We start from the raw sequence: 21,253 nt of genomic DNA on the forward strand, positions 1-21,253 counted from the left end.
AAATCTCGCCACGAATTGCAATATAAAATTACTGCAGAAAAGCGCGCGAGCGCGGGAAAATTTTGGCGGGATTTTTCAAATTTAAATTAATTGGCGGCAAATAGGACTTCTGCACCATGGCGGATGTGCAGATGTTTGAGGAGGAAGGCCACGTGTCTGGCAGCGAGTCGGGGGAAGAGGGGAGAGACGGGGGTAGGGTTGGAACCTCCCCCATTCCGAGCGTGGACCGTGCTTCATCGCCCGTAACGGGGCCGGCAGCGCCGGAAACCGGCACGATGACGATCTGGACAATGTTGGAACGTTTAATGAGTGCAATTACAGCACAGGGGGCAAAAATGACGGCACAGGGGGCACAAATGGCAGAAATGACGGCACAAATGGAAAATCAATTCGTGACACAGAGGGCAGAAATGACGGCACAAATGGAAAATCAAATGGAAAATCAATTCGTGATACAGAGGGCAAAAATGACGGCACAGGGGGCAGAGATGGCGGATCGATTGGGGGTAATGGGGGAACAGTTGGGTGCACGGATTGATTTAATGAGGGATGAATTGGGGGAAAAGATGGAGAAAATGAAAACTGAGATGCAGGAGTGTGTGGATGTTAAATTTGGAGAAATACAAAGTAAATTCGAGGATAGATTGGAGGAAACAAAGGTAGAAATTACATTGGAGGGGGAAAATATACGGAAAAAATTGTTAGATAAAATTGATGCAACGAACATTCGGGTTGATAAAGTGGATGAAAGCCTGGAACGTCATCGTGCCTGTGTGGATGCTCGTATGCAGCTGCAGGTTGAAGAGCGGGAAGAGTGGGGAGAGCTGAGGAAGCAAGGGATGAATTTGGTGGAGGAGGTAAAAGGATTGGAGGCTCGTTTGGACGAACAAGATAAAATTATGAGCCAAGATGAAGTCTTGGATAAAGGCCTGGTAGAGCCGTCTTTTTGTAAGTAGAGTGTCCGGGTTGGTTGAGGAGCAGCTACAAACTCGCGACGGAGCCTTGGAGGAGATTGTGTGGGCCCAGAAGATCCTGCGGGAAGAGGTGAATCGGTCCATTCAACGTTTGGAACAGGAGGAAAAATTGACCCATGAGACCCTCACCACAAAACATTTTTGGCCACAGTGGGCTCCGAAATTGGATACGCAGCCACAAGGGTGTTTGATCCCTGGGCTGGATTCGGACAAGGGAGAAACTGAGAAGCGGGCCACCGTAAAAGTGATCCCCCTGGTAAACTTCGACGGGTCAGGGAGCGTTGAAGCTTTTCTGACGCAATTTGAGTGCATTTCCCGACTAAACGGGTGGAATGAGCGGGAACGTACAGGGAATTTGGTGGCAACGTTGCGGGGACCAGCCGCAGATGTGTTAAACGTGATCGCGGAGGGGATGTTGACCAGCTCCCACATTTGCGAGGCGTTGAGCCGTCGGTTTGGGTTCGCGGCAAACTGTGATCAGGTGCGGGCCCAGCTCCAGCACTGCAGATTAAAGCCGGGTGAGACAGTGCAGGAGCTGGCACAGGACATTTTCCAATCAGTCAGGATCGCGTATCGGGACCTTACAGTGGAGGCGTGGGACAGACTGGCACTAGAGAAATTTTTAGCTGCTCTTCCGGACCCTGAGGTCCGAGCGCTAGTGGAGCTACAGGATCCACCCACCGTTCACCGAGCGGCTGAGTGCGCAGCCAGGCTGGCCTCGTGGAGGCGGCCGGGTCGGGTGCCCGAGAGGCCATCGGTGACGGTCCGACAGGCGGAGATCCAGGATCAAGGAGAGGGGCTGGGAGAAATTGGCATTACCCAAATGTTTCAGGAAATTTGCCAGAAACTGTCGAGTTTGATAAAGGGTAATCCGGTAGTTAGTGCGCCAAAGCGGCGGGGTCCAGCCCAGCCAATAGAGCAATTTGATTATGGCCGAGGGGGTCCGGAACCGGAAGAGACATTTCACCGATACTCACGGGGGCCTTTTATGGGGAGTTGTTTCCGGTGCGGGCGAAGAGGACACATGCAACGATATTGCCGGTACCCGGCGATAGAGGGACCCTCCAATAGACTTTTAGACTCGGAGAGGGTGAATCCTCCTGCTGAACCGCCAGGTCTATCTGAGATGACCCTTTCATAGGTCGGGTCCGGAGATCACTGTCGGGGGTCGGGGAGACTCGATCGGGCTGAGCATATAGGGCCATGCTCGGCTGCTGACATTGTGGCGAAGTGCCTCCTTTGGTGAAAAATAGTGAATTGTGGGAAAATTGGCATGGGTTTGTAATTTCTGCTGGGTATTAGAGTGACAATCGGGACAGTGGGTAATTGGAAACAAAGCGGGCACAAGTGGCTGTCCAATGGCTGGTGCGTGGATCGGGTGAGAAGTGCTGTGTGAGTTGTTTTAAGTTAAGAAGTGAAATGTATGGTGCACACATTGATTTTTTTATTGGACATGGTGTGGTAACAGGGAAAGTCATGGTCGGCGAAGTGTTAGAAATGCAGGTGTCACATGTAAGGCCGATGGGGTGGGGGAGTCATGTGGGTTTTGTGGGTGGGGATGATGTGCTTGTCCACAGGGATTGCTGAAGCTCACGGTGAGCGTGAATTGCGACCCCCTTCAAGGAGATTCACCACCTGGTGGCTGATGGTGACAGTGTCTGGAGGCAACTGGGAGAGGGTCTGGTTGGGCGACCAAGGCGGGTAGGACCTTGGCGACCCAGGAAGGCCAGAGGAGCCAGTGAGACCCCTTCCAGAGTGTTGTACGGGATTAGAGCTGATGGCTACCAGGGGGGAGGGAATCAAAGGGAGCGGGGCGGAGAAACGTCCGGGTTGGACTAAAGCTTACCTGTGGGCATGGTTGCACCTGAGATGCCCCCATCATCTTGTGGTAACCCACCCCACGGCCACGACGGGATTCAGCCTGCATGATTAAAATGAGGACCATGACCTAGAAATGTGATGATGACCATGGTGTGAGTGTTGTGAAGATGTGTGAGTCCCACTCGATCCCGCACAACTTGACAGGTGCAGCAAGGGCATGATGTCCGCATAATTTTGGGGCAGGCAAATTTGAAAATTGCCTCCCCAGGTAACGCTGGGTCTATTAGCATCCACTGGGGGAGGCGGTCAAGTGTAAATATCCTGTGAATAGTGTCGTTAAGGCTTAGAGTAGGAATGTAAAGTATAAGTGTTGTGTTTTTGTGGAACCTTTTGTTTCCCCTCCCCAGATCACTGGAAGAGTGCTGAGCAAGAGCGATGATCCAGAAGATGGAGTGCAACTTCACTCAGTGCTATCATGTGATAAAATAAAAAATAAAATAAAAAAAACGAATGATTGTTTAGGCGAGGATAAGGCTATAAGGGGGTAATACATTAAGCAGGATAGGTAAGTTAGCTGCGACTCGCTGCCCATTGCCCCTCCTACTTTATTTCGTTAGGTTAATTAGGTGTGAGTCAGTAAGTGTTAAGGCTGGTACGGTAGCGCCTGTGATATACCTTGCAGGAGCTGCGGTACCAGAGGAGGGGGCAGTGTTACGTTTGAGGGGGGGTATGCATTCAAAGGGTAATTAGGATGTTTAATTAGGTATGCCATGCTGTTCGAGTTTACCAGGATCTCGATGTAATAAGTAGCAATTCAGTGGTGATAAGTTGTCTAGTAAATGTTCATTTCTTCAAGGGGGCAATGATAATTGTCACGTAATTAGATAGGGACACGGGATAGGGTAAGTGTGTCTGCGTAAACCCCTTTTAGTAGTCCCTGGTGGCTGGCCGTGACGTCACAGGACAGTGCTGCGGATGGCTCCGCCCCGTGATCACGATTGGCGGAAGGCGATGGCGGTGGGCCAATAAAACGGCTCGATTGGAAGTGACGAGGACGGGAGGATAAAAAGGTTCTGTTCGGGGTCGAAAAAGGAAGAGGAAGAAGATCGGGACAAAAAGATCCTTTTGTTTTTGGTGTGGAGGCTGTTGCGCGGGAAGCGTACTTGTTGTGCTGATTCGATCGTGTTCTTCATCGTGTCTTGGAGCCTTGCTGAGCCTCGTGCCTCACCTTGGTTGGCTCTGGGGTTCTGCTGACTTGGAGTACGGGGTCGAACGGCGGGCGGACCTGCCTCCCTCTCCTGCTCGCAATTTGGCGCCAGAACTGGTTCCCTGGCGGCTGTGAGCGGACTTGGGCCAGGACCAGGAGGTCGACAGCACCACGGTTTCTCCTGCCCCCCCCCCCCTGACGAGAGCAAGGCCAGCTCGTCTGACGCTGATCCAGGGACAGTTGCGTCCACACCACGGTCCAGCCTGACCACCAGAAATAGCTACGTTTTGTGTGTGTGTGTGTGTGTGTGTGTGTGTGTGTGTGTGTGTGTGTGTGTGTGTGTGTGTGTGTGTGTGTGTGTGTGTGTGTGTGTGTGTGTGTGTGTGTGTGTGTGTGTGTGTGTGTGTGTGTACTTGGCGCCTTAGAGGGTTTGAGATCTGTATATTCATTGGAATTGTCTGTGTTTTCCCCATGCCCGATCCCACACCATCCCGTTGAATCGCCCCGGATCCCTTTTCTTGCCGAGTCTTGTTATTTCTGGTTAATAATAAAAACAAATAAACATCATCAACTCAGTGAAAAGCGACTCGTGCCACCTTCCTCGTCCCGTTTGCGGTAGAGCGATTAGAACCGCCATGTTTGGGTTATAAATAAATAAACCGCCTCCATCGTTTCGGCTCATTCTACGTTGGCGGGACTGTTCAAGTCCCGTGGACGTCACAATATATTCTGCACAGCTTTGCATCCGCTGGTTTGGTTTTTTTTGTTTGTTTTTTGGGTTATTTTTTGCTTCTTCCTCCTGTTCTGCTCACCTTCTCCCCCCCCCCCTCTCTTCCTCGTCTTGCACACTCACACGCACGCACGCACACACACACACACACACACACACACACACACACACACACACACACACTCACACGCACGCACACACACACACACACACTCCAAGCCTTCCCCTCTATCCATTTTTCACTTTCTCTCTTTTCCATACCTTTGCTTGTGAATATTTTTTTTTACAAAAACAAAGTTGAGCAATAAAATATTTTATGACTATACAATTGATTGTTTGAGCTCGTATCTGTTTCCACACATTGTGAAAGGAAATACCTGTTTCAATGCATCACTTGTGCAAACCAAAGTTTTGTTGAACTTATGATTATCATTCATGCGGATCAGAAGAGTCAAGATGTTCTTACGGTGACTTGTGATCATAATCTCACTATATAGAGGCTGGCTAATTACAACATTTTCTGAGTAGGGCGTGGACTTACCCATTGCAGTCTTTGTAGCTTTTTGGTGCCAGGTGTCCTGTCGGGCGGCTTATTTCCCTCGAAAGGCCGTCAGTCAGCGTGGCGTCGCCGCTGTGGGAGTAAATTAGGCCCAGGTTAGCTGCCGCGACCTCTCACCCAGCAAACTGATGATAGATGAGCTTTGGGAAACAGCCTGTTGGTGAGGCGTAAGTTGCTGAAAGCTCACCATGGAGAGCTGCACTGTTCGCATGCCATTACCGTTGTGGGTTTTTGTTTGGCAATTTGTTTACATAAAGCCTTCCCAGTTTCGGTAGTTTTGTGTAACTTTTGTTATATGTCGCTTCTTTGAAGCACCCGTGCAATATTTATACGAAAAGTTTTGACGGTGGTCTCATTGAATTGAGTGTTGTGGGTTTTTATTAATTTAATTTATTTACTATTGGTTTGTTTATTTATTTATTTGTTTCACTTTGGTGCACATTGCCTGTCGGTCATTTTGTCATGGTGGATTTTAACTGAACATTTTAAAATGTTTTTGAGCAAGCAGTATGGCTGACATTTAATTGCTCTATCCATTGCAATGGAATGCTCCAGACAGTGTATGAAACCTCAACAACGTACAAAATGCTTTGACGTTACATATGACACCGCCGTCGTATTCAAAGCATTGTATATAATTCATTAGCATTTTTGTACAATACTTTGATGTGTCACATTGTTTTATAATTGTGTACATCTACTTAAGTTTGTACATAAGCATTTACATGCTTTCTTCTTGCTGTTTCGAAGTATCCATCACAGGTTCAACTCCCATACGTGATGTTGGTTTTTCCATCATCTATTAATGTCCTTGTCTTCCATGCGATGTATTTACAAGGTCCTTCTGCAACAGAGATTCTCAGACTGGGGCTTCGGCACCCAGAGGAGCAGTGAAGATCCATGTGGGGGATGGGCGACGTGATGGTGGACGTGCAGATTCTCCTCTCAAAAAAAAACACCATTATGCATCGGCACCTGTAATTCTAAAAATAAAATAAAAAAAATAAAAAACCACAGGAAGGGAGAGCTGTACATGCAAAATAAATAAATAAAAAGAGGAACAGGAAATACTCCACATGTATTTTTAGTTGTATTTGTGGTCATCGTGTATAAGAACTTACGACCAGTGACTGTGCTTAGCAGGAAGGTGATGCTTCTCAAGCAAAGCAAGGTTAACTCTTGCTTGTTTCAGCCGTCACCTGAATTTATTAATAATCCTTTTTTTTTTCTTCTTTTTTTTTTTGATCCGTCAATGTTGTTTATTTCTTTATTTATTTTAAAAACTAAAAAAAAGAAGAAAAAAAAGAAACAACATGATCTTCCATTCAGCCCTCAATACAAGTATCTGATTCTTTTTACCAGAAAACTTGTCTCTGAAGCTGCTTTTCAACATGAGCAACCAATGACCATAAAGGACAAAAAAAAGCATGCAACTGTTAGTAGAAGATGCTCTGAACATCACAGAAAGGAACAGGTTTATCCCTCTCATTCAATGATTTAACTAGCTCTTGAAAACCAACTTTACCATTTTGCCGATGACTCCACCCTGTGTCGAACATTACATCGCACTTGTAAAAGCTGGCTGCTGCTGAATCCCTTTATTCAGACCTGGATCAGATAAGTCGCTGGTCAGCTCCTTGGAACATTACAGTCAATGTGGGCAAGTCTCATGTTCTCGCGCTATCCCCCACAACGGTAGGTAATCAAACTATCTAATCCACTTCTCTCGAGAGCCCCTGGAAGAAGTGCAGTTCCTGGAATGTCTTGGTGTCGCGATCTGCAATCACCTTTCATAGGAGGATAATATCACCAAGCTATCATGAAAGACAAATGCCAATCATGGTCTTGGTATTCTCCGTAGAGCTCGCTCCGGGTTGGGGCTCCCACTTCCCACCTTGCTCCTCTTGAGGTGGTCGAAAACAAGGCCTTCTGCACCATTGGTATCTCAAGGCAGGAGGCAGAGTCCCAGGGACTGTCACGCTTACACGCGCCGCATGATGGTGGCCTCTCAATTTTATACAAGCTTGTATCTCGGGTCTTGTTCTTCCTGCCCTGTCTTACCTCTTACCTCTGCCCTCCCCGAATTACACCAGGCGTCATGTGCTCACGCTGAAAGTCCAGACTGCTTGGCCATCTGCATTTATTATTCTGCTTATCCTCCCTTCGGGGATTTCTTTTTATTATTATTTTGCCTCGCTGCGAATTTTGCCGAAAAATCCTCTCACCGTTTTAATCCAGAGCCTTGTCTGCTGCTGTCAGCAGATTGTTGCTGGCGTGCATGCTTGATTCTTGGTTCACAAGTATTCTTATTCTTTCTAACCATAAATAAATGGTACGCATACTCACGTTTCTACACACCAAAGAGTTGAGAATAAGGTCTGCAGATTCAAAAAAAATGAATTTATTTGCACACATTCTCAGCAAGTCAAGGCAGATTGACACGATCTCAAATCTAGAGGCCAATTGCAGTTGAAAGGCTCAAGTGCAATGCAGCTCCCTCTCCCCAATGCAGCTCCCTCTCCCCTTCCCCTTCACCCTTCCTGATGATCTACAAATGTTGGATTTGAGTGGGTTGATACATTTTCCGTTTTTCTCGACATCAGCAGATGTACTTTGGTGGTTTAACGCCAGCAAAAATGTTTCCTAATATGTAGTCTGATATCTGTATGTAAAGTATAATGGCAAAACATAAACGAGATATTTGCGATGACAAAGCGATCGCCAAGGGTGAGCCTCACCCTGTGCCCTTAATCCAATGATGGCCATTTTTTTTTTTTTTGAGAGGAGGTAGTGGTTTGCAGTCACCTTGGAAGCCTAATGGGAGGTACAGGACTAAACAGATTTGGAGAACAGGCTCTGGAGTAAAAAATAATAAAAAGGAATGGACGAGTGAAAGAGAGTGGAAGGGTTTCACTTGGGTAAATATATGAACAATGAGTTTGCAGAAGATTTAGTACCAACCACCTTGCAGGGATGATGAATATAGCTGGATATCACAGTGAACCACTGGAGCCAGGCTGTGTCGCACCGTAAGAAAAGTATAGAAGTGAAGGTGTGGTGGGAGGAGGAGGGTGATAAAGGGCCTCTCCAATCTTGGGAAAAGATTTGACGGGAGTTCACCTTTTCTTGTGCACTGCTTCTCACCAGCGATCCAAAGTTGTGTAATTTTCACTTGCTGCAGGAAGTGAGAGAGAGAGAGCTCGGGGCTTGGCATGGCATACCAGACGTGAACGAGTAAAATGGTTTTCTCCTCTGCCTGCAAGTTTAATTTTATTTATTTGAATACTTTGTTTAAATTTCCCATTCTTATAATTCATTGTACAAAATGATCTCTTCTTACCATTTGTGTTTGGTGTATCACACCACATGCCTCCTGAAGGCGTAATTACAACAACATTATTCCTGTCCAACACCTTCTTGCGACTTGTATGAACTATGTGTACACACAATGTGCCCATTCCCCCTTTTCGACAAATGTACATATAAAGATGCCAACTCAAACCTCCCAAATAAGAAGCGATAATTTTATCGGCAATACTGACTATCAATATATTATCTTGGCTCAGAAAAGTCAGATTGGGGTTCAATGTCTAACTTTTAAATTCATATAAGAATGATAGTTAAAACTGGATGTGTAAGTCAAATGTAAATAACTATAATCCATAGACCCTCCCCCAAACCCGCTGCCCCCCTTGTTGAGTTTTTTTTTGAGGGAATGTCGAGTTTTTCAAATGCAGCACGAAGGAGCCACTGTAAACGGCAGCCAGATGATCGCACACACAGACATCACACTCTGCATTGCACAACATACTAACGAGGTACCCGTGATATTCATGGGTGGGAGCCCAAAGTCTCAAAAAAGAATGCTTTGAAAAAATTTGTAATTACAGTTGGACAATGTAATGGTTTGTAAAACTTGGTTGTAAAAACGACGTCTGTTTGTCGAAGTTTGCAATTGCTTGTAAAAGTAATGACGTTACCATCAGATAGTGGGTCGACATTGTCCTGCCAGACAAAATCTTCCCAGAGATTTGGGAAGACATGAGAAGATGCAGAGCGAAGTTGTTTTGTGAATGGACCTTCAGTCCTTCACACCTTTGCTATGCTAATAAGTAATAATTACAACCTACGGCGAGGAAATGCCTCACTGTTACATTTAGGGAATGTATTGCATGCTCAAATCCCGACCAATTATCATGCAGCCAAATACGGCTGAAATGTGAAGTTATCTCCGGGAAATTTGCTCACGTACTTCTAGCATGGCAGTTAGCTGATAAATGATGAATAAAGGTAAAAAGGCAAATTATGGTAAAGTTTTTGATGCCCCACAAGATGAAGGGCCCCCGGCCTGTGCAATCCAGGGGGGATGTGCAGGAACCGCTAAATCTGCTGCACACAAAAAGTTGGTTGGGCTGGCCCCAAAACTGCGGGAGTAGGACTCTAAATTCAATGTACCTTTAACGATGATGATGATGAAGCTGATAACATTGACGATGGTTTACCGAACCAGCAAATGTTTTCACTTCTAGGAAATGGCAAAACTGCTAATGCCGAACAAGAGACAGGGAGACACACACAGACACACAGAGAGAGAGAGAGAGAGACAGACAGAGAGAGAGAGAGAGAGAGAGAGACAGAGAGAGAGAGAGAGAGAGAGAGAGAGAGAGAGAGACAGACAGAGAGAGAGAGAGAGAGAGAGAGACAGACAGACAGACAGACAGACAGACACATATTTGTGTGTCATGGAGATTGAGCTGCTTCTACATTCGTGTATTTGTGGTTGTTTTTTTTTTTTTTTAACACTTTTGGATTGGTCTCCTATATCCACAAACGCTGATATTAATTCAGCCTTAAAATTCTTCCACAGAAAACTGCTCTCATGCACAGATTCATCCCACCTATTCTTCAATTGTCCTACCCATCCTCCGACTCTTGGTTCTCTGAATCATTTGGTAAGGCAGTTGCTTGAAAACAACTTGCATTCTTCTCCTGGAAGGCAAATCTGACCGAAATCAACTTCAGATCATTCCACAAAGCCTGCAACAAGTGTGTGCCTACCCTCAGAGGAGACAGAAAACAACATCTCTCCAATCTCAATAATGAGCTTTCAAACTTGTCTCCCTCCTCTAAAACCTGGTGGCACTTTGTCAAGTCTGTCTGGTGTATGCTGCCCCTCCATCCCTTCCCTCACTTCAAATGGCACCACAGCTGACTCTGCTCATGAAGAGGCTGAATGGCTCAATTCTCTGTTTGCTTCAAAATCTTGTATCCCTAACCTCTCCAACCTCCCTTCCCAGTCATACCAAATTGCTCCTGAATTCTGTGCCTTTTGCACCTGAAAAAGGTGGAAAAGATTCTGGCAACCCTCGACTCTGACCCTGCAACTAGACTGGGACGGCATCAGCTCATATGTCCTAAAAACCTGCTCTACTGCTCTTGCACTTCCTCTCTCTGCCCTTTCCACCCTGTCGTTTACAATCAGTCATCTTCGATCTGCTTGGAAATCAGCCAACGTCACAGCATCACATAAACTAGAAGGGCACTCTTCGACGTCACCAGATATGCCTCCGCACACATTATTACATCATGATACATACGCTACCTGTACCAAGTTTGATTTGAATCCCTGAACCCAAATTCAAAATATAAAATAATACAAAACACAAACATGTTTTATTTAAGCGAATCAACCCAAATAAAAATTGTGAACTCAAGTTCCTCCCACGGTGGCTATCCAGATTCCTATCTGGGACTCGATAGGAATCTGCATATCTCGATAAAATAAAATACAACCGCTCTTGGAAATGATATCTGACGACTACTTGTTATTGTTAATTTCATGTATTGCATATTCTTTGACTATCTGATATTTCCCCACTTTTGTTTAATGTTGTGGAAAGACCAACAAAAGTCTTTGGTCTATGTTTGCTGTCTTCTCAACTTGCTTGCACACGTCACTTCACACTGCAAGATAACCTTGAGACAGGCTTGCTTTCACGTAACCTCAAAACTTCAAAGCTGTTGCCGTGATTTGCTGCCCCAACAGAGTTCCCTTGGGAGACTTTACTGAACCCTGACCTAGGGGTCAAAACACCTGGCTGGTTGTGCAAGTCAACAAAGCGCTTGGGAATGTGAATGAGGCACAAGTTTGCAAGTTCACTTTGTTCATTCCTGGATGTGCCTGCGAAAGCAGTCACTTTAAAAATCGAACATCTTGGCAGCGACTTCAGTTTCGTTGTTGAAGAAATAGAAGGTTAACACCACTGTATATTAAAAAATTTCCCCTTTTATGTAAATAATTTCCAGCCATATTTTGCCGTTAAAAATAAAAGTAACTCGGAGAACAATACTCATCAAAAGAGCGAATTTGGCACAAAATGAGCCTTCTCTCCGTGGGCAATTGAAATCTTGCCAATTTGTATTCTTTCACTGATATTTTTATTGCAATACTTAGATATTACTTGAACCTTCATTTTAAAAGGTCAGAAATTAGGGAAGCCTGTTTGGTATTTTAAGCATGTGAACTGCAGAGCTTCTTATTTTTGAATCCAGGATCAAATCCTATCCCTTTGGAGACGAGAGTGCTCCAAGGCAGCATATTGGGCCCATTCTTGTTATTCTTATGCATAAAACGACCGATCTCATTCTTTGCAGAAGGTTTTTTTTTTTTTGTCGTTTTTGTAGATTGTTCCACATAATGCCGTCCCAATACTCCATCCGCTCAACAGCAGCTAAGTCACCATCAGAAAACCCAAACTTTTTTCATTGATCAATGTCCAACCTTCATTCTTTCATTCCTCTTTTTCCCACCTTTGGAATAAACTCCCACACTCTTCAATCCCATTCTTCTCTCCATGCCTTCAAAACAGCTATTCAAAATCAAAATCAAAATCAAACCTCTTATCTTCCCCCATCCAAAACCTATATCTTTTCTACCCCCATTATTGCACCCAAAACCGAGCTTCAAATTCCCTGCTTTCCTTCCTGAAAGTCCCTGTAATATCCATCTTGTATACCGAGTTTTCCCTGCCTCATCCCTCTCCCTTCCACAGATCTCCGAATGTCTCTGTTCCCCACTGTTTTGTCTTTCCATCTCCCGCCCCTCTTGTCTCATGCCCCCCTTGCTGTGCGTTGTGTGTAAGCTCTCATACGAGCCTTGACAAGGTATACAAAAAGAAAAAAACCCATCCGTTCATTCTGTGTGTGTGTATGTGTATATGTATGTATGTATGTATATATATATATATATATATATATATATATATATATATATATGTATGTGTATATGTGTGTGTATATGTATGTATATGTATATGTATGTATATATATATATATATATATATATATATATATATATATATATATATATATATGAAGATAACATAGTCAGAATGCTATCAAATTTGGGTTAAAGATTAGGCCAGAGTTGGGATGTTAAATTGCGGAGGCTATGCCAATCGCGTGACTGGAAGTGTGTCAAATTGGCAGTCGCTTAAATTCCTTCAAATATATTTTTCTCCAGCCTCACCAATCAGAATGCTACTACATTTGGGTTGCAACATTAGGAAAAGGTCGTGATGTTAAATTTTGGAGGTCATGTCGATCCCTGACTGAAATTGTTTAAAAATGGCGTGCTAAGTAAATTTTTGGAAAAATTGGATAAACTCCTTCAAAATCTTCTTCTGCAGACCCACCAGTCAGAATGATGCCATTTATCCATCCATCCATCTATTGGGACCATACTCTGTGCAGAGCGTTGTTGCTTCCTAAGCAGTCTCCTGAGCTCTTGGGCACAATCCTGGATGGGTCGCCACTACGACACATGGACCAGCAAGCTGTTGCTCATTTTGCTGACCTCGGAAGGATGACAGGCTGGGTCAACCCCACCTGGTATTAATTCAACAGCCAAGTGGGATTTGAATTTAGGATCCTCGGATCCCAAGTCCACCACCCTAAACATTAAGCCATCACCAGGCATAACTTCAGGGTTGAAGGACGAAATAGAGAGAGACAGACAAATAATGAGTATGGGGAGGAATGAGGGGTATGGCAGGACATGAGGGCACATCGGGTGAACAAGATGGATACAGAAGCAAACTCTCAGTCGGGAAAAACTGGAATTTGGAAGGAGGGGGGGCATTAACGGTGGTAGAACGGTAGAAGAGATCCTGGTGTTGGATTGAGGATTATCTGAGATGGTGGGGACACATGTCATTTTAAGACCTGGAGGGAAGAACGAGATTAACGAACGTGGAAGTTGGTCTCACAGGTGGGGAAAAAAAAGGAACCAGTGAGTGGAGGTGAGCAGTTATTCTGGATTTTGTGAGTTTCATTAGAAGCAGGTTGGTGGTTGACCGCGTGTGCCCTTGAGATACCTGGGCGGGGAGGTGGGGGCATGGGAGGGGGGGAGCAAACCACGGAAAAAGCACAGGATGCAAGACCAGAAATGAGGTGGTCGAAGACAGAGACCACCAACCTGTCTGAGATGAAAACTGATAATCCCATCAATTCCGCTTCATCTCTTGGGAGATACCAATAATCTTGAATAGCCTTGGGTTCCATGGCGTCAAGCTCAGAAAAATGTGAGGCAGGTGTGCCAGCCCAGAGGTGAGAGCACTCCATTAAGATGTGGATGAAGGCCTTGTCGTTGGATAAGAGTTCAGGTTTTCCAAGGAAAGACTCTACGACACAGGGTGCCAAGTCTTCCCAGGATGATTTTGAGGCCAACTTTGAAATGTGATTTGCCCAAGAAAGATCATTGCTGATAATAAGGCTCAAAACTTAGTGACAACTTCTTCAATAGGATTGCTCAGAAAATATATGGGAGGGTTCAGCAGACTGGTCCTTTCGAAGAGAGTGAGACTGAGATTTGTAATGATTTCGACACATTCCAAGTGCTTAACCAGCTTGTGATTCAATCAGTCTGAAGAAAGGAAGAGGCTTCTGCCTTTCTATCTTAAGGATGGAGGATGTCACTGCAGAGGATGGTGCCATCAGCAAAGAGATGAGAGGGATTTTATAGAGAGTCAGAGAGATCAATGATTAAGATTAAGAATAGTACTGGCCACAGAATACTGCCCTGGGTAACTCCAGCCTTGACTTGGAGGGATGAGAGGATCTCATTGAGAGCCATGCATTAGCTATGAGAGTGGAGGAAGTCAGTCAGGCGTGTGTGGAGGTGGCCTTGGATGCCATAACCAGAGAGCTTTGAGAGCAAGGTGGGGTGCCAGACTATCAAATCCTCGATTATGAATACAGAGACTGCCCTGATCTCGTGTGTGACATTGACGGTGTATATGATGGTTTCTATCTCAATAATCCCTGCATACCAAATCCTCTCGCCTGCTGTTTCCTCTCCTCTTTTCTATTTTCCTGTTTGTTAATTCCCTTGTTTGTTGAGTCAATATGTTTCCCCTTCATCAGGGTATTGCCTTTTTGCCTTACTGTTACTTTGCTCTTCCATGATCCTATAATTGCTATCCAAGAAAAATCCTGTATACTGTGTCCATTTTATCCTGTGTTTCTGTAATTCATGTAGATATGTCCTCACCCATTTTACATCCTTTGATTAAAGTGTTGCAAGTGTGTGCGTATGTACATGCACCTTCCTTCTTGGGCTGTGAATTGTTTTTTGTTTGTTTGATCTTTCCTCAATATTGATTACTCAAAGGTCAAAAATATCATATTGGGTTTATTTACCCTTTAAGTATGCTTTTTGTCTCATGTTGCTGTTATTTTGACCCTGCGTAACTGCCTGTGGATGTTGCTGCTCCATTTTAGGGAAAGGTGGCACAGACGGCTTGCATGTCAGCTTGCAAGCACCTTGCCTCGACTCTCTTGCAGCTGCTACTTAATCCAGAAGTGAAGCAGCTTACGATGGGTGCTATCCAACAGTTCAACTTGGATCTTCTTCAGTGCGAGTGTGAGTATAATTCAGAATGTCATGATTTAAATGGAATACGGCTGTTCCGTTCTGAGCCATGGCACACATGACAGGAGACTTCTTCCCAATTACAGTGTATTGAAATTTCTTTTTCATGGATATTTATGTGCCCTAGCTCTCAATCTTGCATAATCACAGTCATGGAATGGGAAATGTTATCTGAGCAAGGTCAAACTCTGACTGTATTTCGTTTTGAGGATCATTAAACATCACAAACACAAAATGGCAGAACTTCACCCTCAACCGTCCTCCTTTTGCTCATCTTCAAATTTTTATCTCTTTCGCAACCCTCTTTTTTTTCCAAAAATTTTGTGAGTTCAGTTTATCCCATATCTCTCCTTCTGTCTTTTGTTGTAATATCCTCATTAGGCGATGCTTCAAGGTGGTGTTTATAGGTCTTATTTTCAAACAGGTTCAACACGTTTACTTCCTGTTCATTTTTTTGTCCCCCGCCCCTCACACAAGGTCTGTATATTTTTTTTTTTTTGTGTCCGCGATATTTCAAAAACAGTTGAACATTTAGCTTTCATATTGCCGATATATATATATATATATATATATATATATATATATATATATATATATATATATATATATATATATATATATATATATATATATATATATATATATCTATATATATATATATATATATATATATATATATATATATATATATATATATATATATATATATATATCATGACATTACCGAAACCTAATAAAATCACGGTTATGATTGGCTGAATTCTGTTGCCATGGCAACCATGTCAGTAACTTGGCTTGTGTTTGATATTTGTGAGGCTCTTCTTGCCTTGTTTGTGTGTGTGTGTGCGTGCGTGTGTGCGTGCGTGCACGTGTGCACCACCACTACCAGTCGTCATCTCTACTTGTAAATCTTTTCGGCTGAACAGAGCCTTCCCTGGTCCTGAAGCATCCATTTTCACCACAACAAGGAACGATGATGCATGGACCAAGCTGTCTCCTTATCCTTGCTGTTCCAAACGGAGCCCTCCCTGGTCTTGCAGCATCCAGCTTAACCACAGCAAGAAACCACGACTCATGGATCAAGCTATCTCCTCATCCGTGCTGTGCCCAACGGAACCCTACCCAGTCTTGAAGCATCCAGCTTAACCATAGCATGCAACCACGGCTCAAGGACCAAGCTGTCTTCATATCCATGCCCCGCCTCCTCCATTCCTGAAGTGGCGATAATGTCTTATAGATCGTGTTATATGAAGTGGCGACGTGACCTCGCTGACAATGTAGATTTATTTGGACCTCACGATGTAGATTGTGACAATGTAGATCGACCTCCCATGTAGCCTCCATTGGACACCCAGTCTCGTTCTCTTCCCTCTCGGACCCATCCTTTCCTGGTCTCACCCCTCTTTGATGGGCCATAATCGGCAAAACCCATCAAGCCGCAAGGCAAGGGCGCCATACCGTGTCCTATACACACATTGATAGACTCATCTCCGGACACCACGTGCACGGTCCCCCACCCCATCAAATTTTCCATCCACAGCTTGATTCTCATTCTGTTGTATTCAGAACGGTCCTCGATTCTACAAAACTCGGTCTCTATCATCCTCAACAGTGGGAACTTTGCAAGAGGGAGTTTGCAAAAGCTTGAGCCTTCCCTCCCGGCAGCACGGGTCAAGAAGTCCCACCGAGCTGTAGGCCCAGGCCGTGTCACAAACGCATGTCGGACTGCATGATATCGGGCGCTTTGTGCATATATCATCCCATGTAAGCTGACGTACTCGACTCGACTCGACTCCTACGTGTGTGTGTGTGTGTGTGTGTGTGTGTGTGTGTGTGTGTGTGTGTGTGTGTGTGTGTGTGTGTGTGTGTGTCAATCACTCAAAAAGTGGGGGATTTAGAGTATCGGCTCCTTGTTGCAGCGCGGCGACATCGCGCTGTTATATAATTGGCTATTCTCTCCTGTGTCTTCTGTCACACTTGTGGCCTCGTACGTCCCTTTAATGTGAGGGCTATAAATAGAAATTTGTCCAACGGCACAACTCTTCCCATCATGCATGTCTACATTTAAATTTTATAACTGCAAAATTGTTTCATCATTCTTAACCTTGACTTTTACTGCCCCCAGCCGCGCGATATCGAAGTATTCGCTTCTTGTTTCTCTTCATACTGGCTCCTCAGATAGTTTTGAAATAAATTGTTACTTTCCTTTGAATATAAGATTTCTTCCATGTTCGTCCTTTTTTTGCCTTCACTGACGAAGCTGCCGGAGGCATTTTGTTTTTGGGTTGTCCGTCCGTACGTCCATACACCCATGCTGATTTTCTCTATTTTCTCTGCATCCGCTTATTTGATTGACAGAATTTTCAACATTAATGTGACTACCCATGTGGAATGTTTTAATGATAATTATGTCATAGGTCATGTGGTGTGGCAGTCATGTTGGGGGAAAAAAAAAGGAAAAACTTTGAACATCTGTATCTCCAAAACTGCTCCATAGAAAAAAATTGAAACTTGGCACATGTGAAGTACTCCTAATGGGAAACGAGGGTGATTTTTTTTTATGTCATCAGTGGCTTTGTTATGACGTCATAATTGAATACGTCAAACGCTTTTATCCAATCGGTATGCACATTTTTGAGGGTCATCTTGGTCTAAATTGTAAGGGGGGGGGGTATTGATGACATCATCAGGCACGTGATTCGGAAGCCTTTTTTTAAAAACATTAACACCTTCAAAAATCTTCTTCTCCAAAACTTTCGAGGTATGATCGCCTATCCATGAGGAACACAAAGTTCTCCACCTATTATGTTATCGGTCACATGGTTTGGCAGCTATGATTTTCTTTTTAATAAACCTTTAAAAACATTCTTCTCCAAACAGATCGAGGGGAAACTTCACCCACATGTTCTCAAAGCCTTGGGGTTCTATGGTGTTCATGAATAATTAATACGTCACATGATCTGTCAGCCATATTGGATTGAACGAAAAAAAAAATTCTAAAACTGCTTTCAATCGAAGTGAAACGTCACAATTATGATCTAGTAGTCATGGGTAATATGTATCAAATATCAACCTAATTTTATGCATTGTGTTGCAGCCAGAATATTTCGCATTTTTTAAATCTGGGTTCAGGGATTTAAATCAAACTTGGTACAAGTATTATAATGTAATAATGTGGGTGGAGGCATATCTGACGACATCAGGATGTCGAAGAGTGCCCTTCTAGTTTACTTAGCTTTGGTTGACAGTGAAGAAGTCTGCTTTAATATCACCTCGCGAGGTAATCTTAATTAGGTCATCTTCCTTGTTATTTTTGAATTCATCCGCAAGTGGGTATTTTTCTGAAGTAATTGCAAAAAAATGTTTTTCTAACAGATTTTAATGCACATTTCGTTCTCATATCACTGAAACGTAAAGGTGGACAATACCTCACAGCGCAAGAAATGTAAGAAAGTCTTGCAAACAGGAAATATCTGTCTTTCCAAAGGCAGTTTCCCCCTCCTCCCCCTTCGGGAGGAGTGTATAATCTATGAATTTAAAGCTTCGTGGCAAGCTAAATACATCATCAAGAAAAGTCGGTGTTTCCCCACTGAGATAGTGTTATATTATAAAAGTCATCGTTTAAACCTGTTCTGTATTCTCAAATCCATAATTTTTTTTTAACTTTTCACATAAAAAAAATTACGGACAATGTTGTCATCGCACAATTTACACACACACACAAGGTTGTTGTTGAGTATAATTCTCCAATTTTTTTTTTTGCCAGCGTAGTTTGATCATGTTCTGCGTTTGCTGTGTAAAGTTTAACTGTGAAGTTCTTCTCAAAACTCAATTGCTCTGGTTAATCCTCACAAAGATGTACTTTTATTACAGTATTTCTTTACATTTGCAGATTAGTACGGTTCCCATTTTGTGGTCTCCATAAGGCTGATAACTTTAGAGCAATGTTCTTTGCCATCCGTCCGGCCACAAAAACGAAACTGTGCAAGTACATCAGGGGGTGTGTTGTTTTCTGAGCAGTTGTTGGTGAACATTTCTTCCAAAAAGGTGTCGTAAATGTTTGTCTGCCGACTACTGTCGTGGCCAAAAATTTTGGCTCCCTTGCACTTTTTTCAAATGACTCACAATTTTATCCAAAAATAAGTTGGAATTGATAAAAGTATTTTGTCTCCACAATTCTTTATTTCACTGTTAATATTATAGAACTTTTGTTTTTGATTCATAACTGAATATATCCTTTTAAATCAGGAAATAAATAGAAATTGCATTGACAAAATTATTGACAGCCTTTGGACAAAATAACTGCAGTCAAGCACTTTCTATAGCCATGAATGAGCTTCCTTCACCTCACTACTGGCAGTTTGGCTCACTCTTCGAGTGCAAACTGCTCCAGTTCTCCCAGATTTGAAGGGTACCTTCTCCCAACTGCTGTTTTCAGATCTCCCGACAGGTGTTCAATGGGATTTAGATCTGGATTCATTGCTGGCCACTTCAGAACAGTCCAGCGTTTTATCTTGAACCATTCCTGGGTGCTTTTTGAAGTCTGTTCGGGGTCATTGTCCTGCTGCAAGACCCATGACCTTAGACGGAGACGCAGTTTTCTGACACTGGGTTGAACATTGCGCTCCAAAATGCCTTTGTAATCTCCTGATTTCATGATGCCATGCACATATTCAAGGCACCCAGTGCCAGAGGCAGCACAGCAACCCCAAAACATCACTGAACCTCCTCCATGTTTGACTGTAGGGAAGGTGTTCTTTCCTTTGAAGGCTTAATTTTGTTTTCTGTAAACAGAGATGAGGTGCTTCCCCAAAAAGCTCTAATTTGGTCTCATCTGTCCACAGGATATTCTCTCAGAAGGATTTTGGCAAACTCCAGTCGGGCTTTCTTATGTCTCAGCAGTGGGGTTCTACTGGGTCTCCTATCATGGAACCCCCTTTCATCGAATTGGCAATGGGTGGTGCAAGTCGAAACTGTTGTACTTGTCTCTGAAGGTCAGCTTGAATCTGTTTGGTAGTTGACCAAGGTGCTTTCTTCCACCATTCGAACAATCCTTTGCTGCAATCTTCGATCAAGTTTTCTCTTGTGGCACGTCCAGGGAGATTGGCAACAGTGCCATGGGCCTTAAACTTCCTGATAACATTGTGTACGGTGGACACAGGAACATCAAGGTCGCTGGAGATGGACTTGTCACCTTGAGATTGTCCATGCTTTGCCACAATCTTGTGTCTGAACTCCTCAGACAATCCTCTGGTTTTCTTTCTTTTCTCCATGCTCATTGTGGCACACAGTGTCACAAAACAGGAGAATGACTCCTTTTCTCTGTTCAAACTGGTTGTGTGATTACTTCTTTTTTTTTTTTCGATATTGTAGCCACCTGCAACTCATGGCAGGTGAGTTCAGTTCCAAAGGAAAGGAGAATCACCTGCTTGAAATCTAATTATTTCTAACAAGTTCTTAAAGGTGCCAATAATATTGTCTGGGCCATTTTAGGATTTCTGTGTGAAATAACCTTAAATTTAGGAATTTTTTCAGCTTTTTTTTGTTGTTTTGGTTTGTTCCACTGCAAGCCAAAGAAAAAGAAATACTGAAAGATATGTGGATACCAAAATATTTTTTTAATGTTGACAATTTTCTGGAAGAAATGGTGCATGATTTGAAAAAAAGTTCAAGGGTGCCAATATATTTGGCCATGACAGTATAAGGTGTGGCGCTGCCGGTACCTGTGCAGGAGGACGAAAGTCCGAGTTTTCAGGTCCTTGGTGCTTCCAGTCTTGCTCTAGAGAAGTAAAACTTGGACTCTGACCAGGGATCTGAGACGAAGACTTCATTCCTTTGGTACCATGTCTTTTTGGAGAATGCTTGGCTATCACTGGTTGGAGTTTCTGTCCAACGAGCAGTTGCTGAGAGACTCAGATGAGATTTTTGTTACCTCCATCGTCCGTGAGCGTCAGCTGCCACTGTATGGACATGTGGCTCGTTATCCTGACGCTGATCCTGCACACCAGATTCTCTCAGCGATGGAGCCTCA

The 21,253-nt window shown here is 43.7% G+C and overlaps 1 protein-coding gene across 11 annotated transcripts in view; it reads left to right on the forward strand.

The window, feature by feature from the left end:
* Positions 1–21,253, forward strand: part of LOC147035384 (exocyst complex component 6B-like) — a 290,908-nt gene that overhangs the window by 187,769 nt on the left and 81,886 nt on the right. For 9 of the 11 annotated variants that reach the window (XM_085897305.1, XM_085897314.1, XM_085897321.1 and 6 more), the window contains one exon: positions 15,072–15,213. In XM_085897305.1, the coding sequence (XP_085753431.1) occupies positions 15,072–15,213 (142 nt within the window). Of the gene's footprint in view, positions 1–3,202; positions 5,061–6,129; positions 6,352–15,071; positions 15,214–21,253 lie in introns of those variants that run through there. The other 2 variants (XM_085897385.1, XM_085897368.1) reach the window with 2 other exon arrangements.

This window comes from Eptatretus burgeri, chromosome 1 (assembly GCF_056783735.1).
Source record: "Eptatretus burgeri isolate ZD-2024b chromosome 1, Ebu_testis_v1, whole genome shotgun sequence".
NCBI classification, from domain to species: Eukaryota; Metazoa; Chordata; class Myxini; order Myxiniformes; family Myxinidae; genus Eptatretus; species Eptatretus burgeri.